This window comes from Coregonus lavaretus (genome assembly GCF_964263955.1).
Source record: "Coregonus lavaretus genome assembly, chromosome: 17".
Taxonomy (NCBI): domain Eukaryota; kingdom Metazoa; phylum Chordata; class Actinopteri; order Salmoniformes; family Salmonidae; genus Coregonus; species Coregonus lavaretus.
This window is the reverse complement of record NC_140004.1, coordinates 25,462,816-25,474,925: the sequence shown is the minus strand read 5'-3', so window position 1 is coordinate 25,474,925 and position 12,110 is coordinate 25,462,816. Positions and strand designations below refer to the sequence as shown.

Sequence of the window (12,110 nt, the reverse complement as noted above, 5' to 3'; positions counted from 1 at the left end):
GTACTGACCCTGTGTGTATGGGTTAGGATTAGGGTTGTGTACTGACCCTGTGTGTATGGGTTAGATGTAGGGTTAGGGTTGTGTACTGACCCTGTGTGTATGGGGCTGGCCACGGGACTGACGTTGTCAGAGGTCTCTGTAGCTGGACTGCTGGGGATCAGGGAGTCATCATCATACTCCTTATGTAATGGCATTGGAGTGTGTACCTAACAGACAGACAGAAAAACCTTGTCTCATCGTAGCATTTTTACATTTCTATCACCCTCCACAGGGTTACAGTGATACAAATATTTTCATTAATAATATGGCAAGCCCATGGGATTGAACCTAACCGGTCTGTTCTGTACCTGCTCCATCTCATGCTCCTTTAGGTGGACCATCTCCGGGGAGACACAAGGGATCCTGGGAATGGCAGGCGAGTAGTTGCTGTTGGAGAGAAGAAAACAAGAAGGAGTGAGTAGGGAATATATTCTCATTCCACTTCCCACATCCCAATATAGGTTTAACCCATCAATTCCCCGTTCTTTACAATACCTCCACCCTTTTTTTACTACCAATATACCCCCATTCCCTCTCACTCTAACCCCCTCCATCTACCACCCATCCCAGCCCCCCTACACAGTGCCCAGCCCTCTCTCGTACTCCATAGATTTCTTGGGTGACAGGAAATCGTCATCATGGTCCTTCAAGTCATCCATCTTCATGTACCTGGCTCCTTCCGTCCCCAAAAGCTCCTCCCCTTCAGACAACAACAGCAAGGCCAGAGAGAGAGGACAGACCAGGTCAGATGGGGGTGTAATAGACAGTAGGTGCCCAACAAGATAACTGAAGCATGTGAATCAGCGTTAGAGAGCATAGAATGAGTTCAGTAAATATAACACATGGTTTATATAGTAGTTAGGTTGGTGAGTTAAAGGGATTAGCTACTACACTCCACACACTGTACATGTGTTAATGGGAAGAGATTTAGTGAAGTCACGATCACAGTGAGACCCAAAGGCAGATGGAGAGAGAGAACATGGAGAAAGATAGAAATAAGATGGCCCATACTCTTTGTTCAATATTCATCTCAAATGTGATGTATTCAAATACTTTTCATCAATAAACTGTTTCCAGTAGTTGAATATTTGGAGAACAGCATATTGGATATTTATGGTAAAACATCCCAGATTTCCTTAACATCTGGAGAGTTACAATATGACTCAACATGAACCAAGTCTAAAATAGGACAACATCACTATAGCGATGTCCATTGGGATTTCCCTGTCCCTTTAGACATTCCACGTCAACATGGACCCAATAGGCAGGATGAAGCTGATTTAAACAGGGTTGAGAGGTTTCTTCTCTCCCTCTGGGAGTCCTGGCTGAGTGACAAAACACACAAAGTACATAGAGTACAAATACATGGACAGACAAGTGGACTGGCACCATAGCGATAGATAGAAGACTCATCATGGATTTTAAAAACAAAAAACAATGTTTTAAGTGAGAAGTAGGGATTGGTCTGAAGTTCACGTGAGCACCACAATGCTCCCGAGTGGCGCAGCGGTCTAAGGTATCTCAGTGCTTGAGGCGTCACTACAGACCCCCTGGTTTGATTCCTGGCTGTATCACAACCGGCCGTGATTGGGAGTCCCATAGGGCAGCGCACAATTGGCCCAGCGTCGTCCGGGTTTGGCCGGTGTAGGCCGTCATTGTAAATAAGAATTTGTTCTTAACTGACTTGCCTAGTTAAATAAAGGTTACATAAAAAATAACAAAAAAATAACATGCCTACTCCACCCATGCTCTACCAAGGTTTTCCAGCACACAGCTTTGACGTACTACAGCAGCTATGCCAAACAATGTGTAGGCAGGTTGCTTAGGATTCAAACCTTCTCAAACTGCCTAATTCATACTCTTAGAGGAGGTGCTCCCACAATAATGGGATTTGTACCGCATACAAGTTCAAGTATTGGATTTTTCACACACCACACTAATCCCATTCCACTACCTTTTCAAGCTTTTTAAAAATATTATATGAAAGCAAGCTTTGCTTTTATACTTACAAGATCATCATGCTTGATTGAGCGAGCTCTTTGTCTTGTATTAATGTAGTGCCTGCCTGTAGTTCCACTTCCTTAAACCTTTATTTTAGCAATTGCAATTTCATAACATATTTTTTGGGTCAGTAGGTGCCCAATATAACAACAGGTGTGTTGGACACAGTCACTCATATATAGAGGTCTATAGAGCGTGTCTGCATTCCTGATTTCTGTAACCGTTAACTTACCTGTGTAATATTGACATGAGCTAAGAAACAATAATACACATTCACAATAGGCCTATATCTAAAAATACATACAGCCTAATTTTATATATATATATCTACAGTACCATTCAAACGTTTGGAAACACCTACTCATTCCAGAGTTTTTCTTTATTTTGACTATATTCTACATTGTAGAATAATAGTGAAGACATCAAAACTATGAAATAAAACACATGGAATCATGTAGGACCAAAAAAGTGTTAAACAAATCAAAATATATTTTATAGACAAAATAGATTCTTCAAAGTAGCCATCATTTGCCTTGATGACAGCTTTGCACACTGTTGGCATTCTCTTTACCAGCTTCATGAGGTAGTCACCTGGAATGCATTTCAATTAAAAGTTAAAATGTGGAATTTCTTGCCGTCGTAATGCATTTGAGCCAATCAGGCGTGTTGTGACAAGGTAGGGGTGGTATACAGAAGATAGCCCTATTTGGTAAAAGACCAAGTCCATATTATGGCAAGAACAGCTCAAATAAGCAAAGAGAAACGACAGTACATCATTACTTTAAGACATGAAGGTCAGTCAATCCGTAAAATATCAAGAACTTTGAAAGTTTCGTCAAGTGCAGTCGCAAAACCCATCAAGCGCTATGATGAAACTGGCTCTCATGAGGACCGCCACAGGAAAGGAAGACCCAGAGTTACCTCTGTTGTAGAGGATATGTTCATTAGAGTTACCAGCCTCAGGAATTGCAGCCCAAATAAATGCTTCACAGAGTTCACATCTCAACAACAACTGTTCAGAGGAGACTGCGTGAATCAGGCCTTCATGGTCGAATTGCTGAAAAGAAACCACTACTATAGGACACCAATAATAATAAGAGAGACTTGCTTGGGCCAAGAAACACAAGCAATGGACATTAGACCGGTGGACATCTGTCCTTTGGTGTGATGAGTCCAAATTTGAGATTTTTGGTTCCAACCGCCATGTCTTTGTGAGACGCAGGTGAACGGATGTAGGTGAACGGATGTAGGTGAACGGATGATCTCCACATGTGTGGTTCCCACCGTGAAGCATGGAGGAGGAGGAGTGATGGTGCTTTGCTGGTGACACTGTCTGTGATTTATTTAGAATTCAAGGCACACTTAACCAGCATGGCTACCACAGCATTCTGCAGCGATACGCCATCCCATCTGGTTTGCGCTTAGTGGGACTATCATTTGTTTTTCAACAGGACAATGACCCAACACACCTCCAGGCTATGTAAGGGCTATTAGACCAAGAAGGAGAGTGATGGAGTGCTGCATCAGATGACCTGGCCTCCACAATCACCCGACCTCAACCCAATTGAGATGGTTTGGGATGAGTTGGACCACAGAGTGAAGGAAAAGCAGCCAACGAGTGCTCAGCATATGTGGGAACTCCTTCAAGACTGTTGGAAAAGCATTCCAGGTGAAACTGTTTGAGAGAATGCCAAGAGTGTGCAAAGCTGTCATCAAGGCAAAGGGTGGCTACTTTGAAGAATCTCAAATATAAAATATATTTTGATTTGTTTAACACTTTTTAGGTTACCACATGATTCTATATGTGTTATTTCATAGTTTTGATGTCTTCACTATTATTCTACAATGTAGAAAATAGTTAAAATAAAGAAAAACGCTGGAATGAGTAGGTGTGTCCAAACTTTTGACTGGTACAGTATATATATATATTGTTTAATAGCAGGACACTGTAAAGTCCATTATTCCTCTTGAAGAGTATGAATTAGGCTGTTTGAGGTTTGAATGCTAAGTAACCTGCCTACACATTGTTTGAAGAACAATAGACAAACATAGCTACTGTAGTAGGTCAAAGCTGTGTGCTGGAAAACCTTGGTAGAGCATAAGTGGAGTAGGCATTGTGGTGCTCATGTAAATTTCCTTTATTTTTCAGCTTCAGACATATCCCTACTTCTCACTTAAAATGTAGTTTTTTGTTTTTAATTTCCATGGTTTTTACACCGGAAGGTGATTATACATTCATACATATTCATTGGACACTGTGTTAACAAACCTCCAAACGAGCTTCAACGCCATACAACACTCCTTCCGTAGCCTCCAACTGCTCTTAAACACTAGTAAAACTAAATGCATGCTCTTCAACCGAACACTGCTTGCACCCGCCCACCCGACTAGAATCACTACTCTCGGCGGGTCTGACCTAGAGTATGTGCACAACTACAAATACCTAGGTTTCTGGTTAGACTGTAAACTCTCCTTCCAGACTCACATTAAGCATCTCCAATCAAAAGTTAGATCTAGAATCGGCTTCCTATTTCGCAACAAAGCCTCCTTCACTCATGCTGCCAAACATGCCCTCGTAAAACTGACTATCCTACCGATCCTTGACTTCGGCGATGTCATTTACAAAATAGCCTCCAACACTCTACTCAGCAAATTGGATGTAGTCTATCACAGTGCCATCCGTTTTGTCACCAAAGCCCCATATACTACCCACCATTGTGACCTGTACGCTCTTGTTGGCTGGCCTTCACTACATATTCGTCGCCAAACCCACTGGCTCCAGGTAATCTATAAATCAATGCTAGGCAAATCCCTGTCTTATCTTAGCTCACTGGTCACCATAGCAACACCCACCCGTAGTCTGCGCTCCAGCAGGTATATCTCACTGGTCATCCCCAAAGCCAACACCTCCTTTGGTCGCCATTCCTTCCAGTTCTCTGCTGCCAATGACTGGAACGAACTGCAAAAATCTCGGAAGCTGGAGACTCTTATCTCCCTCACTAACTTGAAGCGTCAGTTGTCAGAGCAGCTTACCGATCACTGCACCTGTACACAGCCATTCTGAAATTTGCCCACCCAACCACCTCATCCCCATATTGTTATTTATTTTGCTAATTTGCACCCCAGTATCTCTATTTGCACATCATCTTTTGCACATCTATCATTAAAGTGTTAATTACAAAATTTTAAATATTTTTGCACTATGGCCTATTTATTAATTGCCTTACCTCCATAACTTACTACATTCGCAAACACTGTATATATCTTTTCTGTTGTATTTTTGAGTTTATGTTTTGTTTACCCCATATGTAACTCTGTGTTGTTGTTTTTATCGCACTGCTTTGCTTTATCTTGGCCAGGTCGCAGTTGTAAATAAGAACTTGTTCTCAACTGGCTTACCTGGTTAAATAAAGGTGAAAAAATAAAAATAATAATACAAAATTAAATTAGGTGTCTTTCGAAAATGTAATTTGCGCTTCAAATTATTATTTTTTTAAAAGTATGTGTTTTGTCTCTCACATAATTTATTGTCCAGGGCCCAGTTTCCCAAAAGCATCTTAAGGCTAAGTTCATCATCAGAACCATCATAGGCCTATCGTTAACTCTCAGAGCTGTTTCCCAAAGCCATCGTTACCAATGTTGCACTTGAAAACACTTGTTATTTACCAACTGCCTCAGACCACTCGTAGAACAGCTAACTGGGTTGTTAGATGCTTTTTTGCCCTTCCGCATCACTTTATACACGGAAGATCTCAGCTAAACATAGAATCAAGATGTTTATCTGTCTTTCTGTGACCGCCGATAACTTCAGAACAAAGTTCACTACAATACAAAGTTGTCAATTTCTTTGCAATTGTTATAAACAAGCATAGGGTAAAAAGATGCTTCAAATGAAAACCGAGATGACTGCATTAAAATATAAATACAGTAGGCTACAAAGACCTACAGTGAGGGTTAAAAGTATTTGATCTCCTGCTGATTTTGTACGTTTGCCCACTGACAAAGAAATGATCAGTCTATAATTTTAATGGTAGGTTTATTTGAACAGAGAGACAGAATAACAACAAAAAAATCCAGAAAAACGCATGTCAAAAATGTTATAAATTGATTTGCATTTTAATGAGGGAAATAAGTATTTGACCCCTCTGCAAAACAAGACTTAGTACTTGGTGGCAAAACCCTTGTTGGCAATCACAGAGGTCAGACGTTTCTTGTAGTTGGCCACCAGGTTTGCACACATCTCAGGAGGGATTTTGTCCCGCTCCTCTTTGCAGATCTTCGCCAAGTCATTAAGGTTTCGAGGCTGACGTTTGGCAACTCAAACCTTCAGCTCCCTCCACAGATTTTCTATGGGATTAAGGTCTGGAGACTGGCTAGACCACTCCAGGACCTTAATGTGCTTCTTCTTGAGCCACTCCTTTGTTGCCTTGGCCGTGTGTTTTGGGTCATTGTCATGCTGGAATACCCATCCACGACCCATTTTCAATGCCCTGGCTGAGAGAAGGAGGTTCTCACCCAAGATTTGACGGTACATGGCCCCGTCCATCGTCCCTTTGATGCGGTGAAGTTGTCCTGTCCCCTTAGCAGAAAAACACCCCCAAAGCATAATGTTTCCACCTCCATGTTTGACGGTGGGGATGGTGTTCTTGGGGTCATAGGCAGCATTCCTCCTCCTCCAAACACGGAGAGTTGAGTTGATGCCAAAGAGCTCCATTTGTCTCATCTGACCACAACACTTTCACCCAGTTCTCCTCTGAATCATTCAGATGTTCATTGGCAAACTTCAGACGGGCATGTATACGTGCTTTCTTGAGCAGGGGGACCTTGAGGGCGCTGCAGGATTTCAGTTCTTCACGGCGTAGTGTGTTACCAATTGTTTTCTTGGTGACTATGGTCCCAGCTGCCTTAAGATCATTGACAAGATCCTCCCGTGTAGTTCTGGGCTGATTGCTCACCATTCTCATGATCATTGCAACTCCACGAGGTGAGATATTGCATGGAGCCCCAGGCTGAGGGAGATTGACAGTACTTTTGTGTTTCTTCCATTTGCGAATAATCGCACCAACTGTTGTCACCTTCTCACCAAGCTGCTTGGCGATGGTCTTGTAGCCCATTCCAGCCTTGTGTAGGTCTACAATTTTGTCCCTGACATCCCTGGAGAGCTCTTTGGTCTTGGCCATGGTGGAGAGTTTGGAATCTGATTGATTGATTGCTTCTGTGGAAAGGTGTCTTTTATACAGGTAACAAACTGAGATTAGGAGCCCTCCCTTTAAGAGTGTGCTCCTAATCTCAGCTCGTTACCTGTATAAAGGACACCTGGGAGCCAGAAATGTTTCTGATTGAGAGGGGGTCAAATACTTATTTCCCTCATTAAAATGCAAATCAATTTATAGCATTTTTGACATGCGTTCTTCTGGATTTTTGTTTTGTTATTCTGTCTCTCACTGTTCAAATAAACCTACCATTAAAATTATAGACTGATCATTTCTTTGTCAGTGGGCAAACGTACCAAATCAGCAGGGGATCAAATACTTTTTTCCCCTCACTGTATATATTTCAATCATATTGAAATCAATTTCCTGTTCAATCAGTTGAGTTCTATTTTGCTAATTGTAGGCTACTGTCTGTAATTTCTGCCTCAATTTCATGATGTTTAGGCCTAACATCATGTGCACAATGGGGGGTGAATATCAACAGCTGCTTTACAGTAAGCACATACCACTTCCTGTAAGTGACTCTCAAAGTACTGAACAAGTTGGCTGAGTGAGCCACCCCCAGACCCCCCTCCAGTTTTTTACTTGTTGATGAATACTTCCCACTAAGGGGACCTACGCCAACATCTTTTGGACATCTTTTTTTGGTCCTGTTCGGACCGGCCGTCTTTTTTTGGTGCGGTCCAGACTGGCCTTGATTTTAACGTCCACAGACGGGACTCCCTAAAAAAATACCACTTCTATACAAGTGACTTTTCTTAGCAGATTAGGAGAGCATTTTTGCTAACCCTAACCCTTTTCCTAACTTTAACTGAATTATCCTAGTCTGCTACGTTAATTATCCTAACCTGCTGTGTAAGTTCTCCTAACCTGTTACCAAAAAGTTGTAGCTGCATCAAAGTGGCGTGTTTTTAGAGAATCTCGTCCATGGACGTAGATTTTTGTTCCGTTCCGGACCAAATCTGAACCAATCATAGACATCTATGTTTGGTTCAGATTTGCTCGGATTTGGACTTGATTTGGCCGAAACATACACTTCTATAATTGGTTCAGATTTGGCCCCAAATTTCGGTGGAAACGACTTGGGACACACAAAGGGGACAGCCCTGGTGCATTAGATAAACACTGATTTGGAGGTAGTCTGGAAGCGTTCGTCGCAAAATGATTTTGTTCATTCACTCATTACTGATGTAATGTTTATTTCTCTTGCTTGGTTAAAAGACAATAGTCTAAAACAGTTGATTTGTTGAAAGCAGACTAATTTCCTTTTGACTGCGCACAACGGGTCATGCAAGCAAGAAATGATTCTGATGTTGTTGTTCTACCTGGGTGCACTGTGTGCAGCACTCGCACACCCTGACTACTTTTTACCTGTGGATGGCGACTTCAGATCTTCTGGAAACACACTAAAATGTAACTTGACCCTGTGTTGATAAATCAGCACAAATTTGGATTATAATAATGACAAGTATGCCGGACCTGGAATTTATTCTACATGTTTGAAACAGCAATCTTGTCAGTCAAGTCTGGTAAGTTGTCTGATGATGTTAGCATGCATTTGCACACTCAACTGAGTCTCTGTTTACATGTGCGTTTGGGGTTCAACCATTGACTATATGAGGTTTGTTTTCTCGGCTATAGTTTGTGTTGTGGTCTTGGTTGTCCTTAGTGGAGGAAATGTAGCATAGCTAACTGCAGTGTTTGTCCTGTCTGAAATCTGGCTACCTCGTCTTACCATAGCTTGGTCTATGGAATAGCCTACATAGCTAGTTTTGCTATGCCCATTGCATGCATTGTAAGATAGCTAGCTAGCTGTGTGACAGTTTCCCAAAGTTTGGTGTTGGCTTTGAACCTGATTTGAACCTATTTAGCTAGCTAGCTATGTTTTGTGGAAGAATGTAGCTGGGATATGTTATCAACATTGAGTTGTGGTACAATCTTATTGGGGTAACATTGGCTAACTCACTAGCTAGTTCGGTAGTAAACGTAAGCAATGCATCTCATTGATTGTAGCTAGCATTAGCAATGCAAATTAACATGAGCATCGTGGCATTTTCCCAAATGTTGGTGTTTTTAAACTTAACGTAGCTAACGTTAGCTAGCTAGCTACCTAACGTTAGCTGGCTATGTTTTGAGTAAGAAAGTATGATATATTGTGGTGCATGAACTGGCCATTCGCATTAGCTAACGTTACACTCTTACCTTAGCTAATGTTACCTAGCTAACATTTGAGTGGGTGCATGAATGTGGTCCGGAGCCCAATCGATGGAGAGCGTGTTCTACTTACATCAGGTTCAAAATTAGTCAACTTATCTCTTGAGCGTTGCAATGATTGTTCATGAGTGCGTGTCAGATGTTTTCAAAAACAGAAGTGTAAAGTAAATTTGTCTAAATATTCAAATATTACTTATCTATATATTCGATCATTTTAGCGAATAGGTGATATGTGTCTTTAAGGCAGCAACTAGACCACTTTCTAATTTTAGACCAACAATGTCAATTTGTCAGTTAAATTATCAGGGTGCTAAAAATACCAGGGTGTGACGTCTTCTGACATCATTGTCAAGGGTATTGTAAGATTTACACTGTGGACTTTGCTGGTAGATAAGACACCCGTGGGTCTTCTGAAGACTTTTGTGCAAATTTTTTTTTTTTACAACCATTACTGTGTTTTCATTTCCTTACACAGTATATGCACACCAATGGAAACACACACAGCACGAAGACATACACACACACACACACGTCTTTACACACTGTAGCAATGTAGTGGGCTCCTGAGTGGCGCAGCAGTCTAAGGCACTGCATCTCAGTGCTTGAGGCGTCACTACAGACCCCCTGGTTCGATTCCAGGCTGTGTCCCAACCGGCCGTGATTGGGAGTCCCATAGGGCGGCGCACAATTGGCCCAGCTTCGTCCGGGTTTGGCCGGTGTAGGCCGTCATTGTAAATAAGAATTTGTTCTTAACTGACTTGCCTAGTTAAATAAAGGTTAAAAAAAAACAGGCTATACAGATAACAGCTGATGTAGTGGATCACAGTGAAGGAACATTGATAAAGACAACAAGATCCAGAAAACACAGTCAACATCTTGGAATGTTGATACAGTACAGTAACTTTGGCACATTTTTTAACCAGAGAATTCCATTTTCACCTTGATTAAAAAATCGTAGTGAATGGTTTGATACATTGAATGGGTGAGTGTGCAACCTCCACTACAGGGCTTTTCTCTAAGAGTACAGTAGGCTGGTGAGGACAGCCATCCCAAGCCCCTAGCCGCGGTGACATGGAGAGAGAAATACTGTAGAGTATATCTGATCTGGGGAGTTAGTGACTGAGAGTCAGGTCTATGTTACTGGAGGGATAAAGAAAGGTTATAGTCATGGAGCCGTGAAATGCATGCACCACAGTGAACATCAGGAGAGAGACACAGTCCCAAAAGGACCAGGCGTAGAAGAAGAGAGGTGGAGAGAAAGAAGGTGGAGAGAAAGAGAACCAGAGAGAAAGACGGCAAGAGCTTGAAATGGAGCCACACACTCTATGACGACCTATGAGCACTGCACAGAGAAGAAAGAAAGAGACAGTCATACCTATTGTTAGCTGTGCAATTCCTAAAAAAAAAATCAAAAGGTGAAAGAGGCATATTTTAGGAGGCCCTGCAATATTCAAATTGTTCATACATTTTTAAAGCCAGAATGGACTGGCAACTAACTGTACTGCAAGATATGAGGATTTCTTTTATAGCTATAATCTCATTATTAATAAGAAATTAAAGTACAATATATCTCCTATCTTGCCAAAAAGAGGAGAAAGTGTGTTCTGTGGGGTATCTGTCTTTGTGTGTTCTACTGTCTGTAACATATTGTAAGTGTTGTGTACCTTCATCCTCTGATACGTCCAATATCTCATCTACTGTTTCTGGGAAACTCATACGATGTTTCTCTGTGGTGGTCTGAGGGAGAGAATGGCAGAAGAGAGAGAAGAGAGACAGGTTCAAGATGAGACAAAGACTGTGGAAGGATTGTCTGCATCGAGTCAGAAGGAGTGTAATATAAATATTTGAAGAGTCGGTACTTGTTTACTCCTTACAATGGAAACCGTCTCCTCGGTGACCAGTTTGAGAACGTCGATTACGGAGATGTACCCCAACCGCTTGGCGATGGACAGGGCTGACGTACCGTTCTAACAGAGAGAGAGAGAGAGTGAGGTGGAGGGATGGAGGGATGAGTGGAGGAGTGAAAGGGAGTGAAAAGCAGTGGTACTTACAGTGGTGACCTCGTTGGGCGGGGCTCCATGTTTGAGCAGTAAGGTGACTATGTCTGTGTGGCCCTGTTGGGCTGCCTGGTGCAGGGCAGTGTAACCAACCTGGGGGACAGAGACACAAACATTAACATACTGACCAGACACAATGAAAATAATCACATCACAAGGCCAGTTCATATTTTCTGTGCTTCACTGTTAAAATTGCAGTATAATTTGGGGTAAGTGTAGTTCCATGTGTGTCCAGAGGGAGGTGCTCACCTTAGTCTTGCTGTTGACGTTGGCCTGCTGCTGCAGGAGGAACTTCACCATCTTTACATTGCCATAGTGACAGGCAACATGGAGAGGGGTGTATCCCATCTGAAAGAGAGATTAAGACCCCATCAGTATCCAATACAACCAGCACACACTTACTAGTAGACAGTTAACTAAACACTGAGTTACATGATTACAAATTCAACACATACACACTACACAATATCTATAGTATGTGTCTCCTTTACCATATATGCTCTACGGTTGATATACTGAGTTTCAGGGTAATGGAGGGCCTAGCTGGCCTGAGGGTAGGTAGGTCATTTAATGATGTTGGTAATGT

General features: G+C 42.0%; 1 protein-coding gene across 1 annotated transcript in view; it reads right to left on the bottom strand.

Moving 5' to 3' along the window:
* LOC311145192 (ankyrin-1-like) overlaps positions 1-12,110 on the bottom strand; it is a 64,644-nt gene that overhangs the window by 30,251 nt on the left and 22,283 nt on the right. Inside the window, exons 19-26 of the mRNA XM_084181403.1 lie at positions 11,774-11,872; positions 11,519-11,617; positions 11,342-11,434; positions 11,132-11,204; positions 10,843-10,863; positions 643-739; positions 348-426; positions 91-206 (exon numbers count right to left, since the gene is read on the bottom strand). Coding sequence (XP_084037529.1) covers positions 91-206; positions 348-426; positions 643-739; positions 10,843-10,863; positions 11,132-11,204; positions 11,342-11,434; positions 11,519-11,617; positions 11,774-11,872 — 677 coding nt within the window. The remainder of the gene's footprint in view (positions 1-90; positions 207-347; positions 427-642; positions 740-10,842; positions 10,864-11,131; positions 11,205-11,341; positions 11,435-11,518; positions 11,618-11,773; positions 11,873-12,110) is intronic.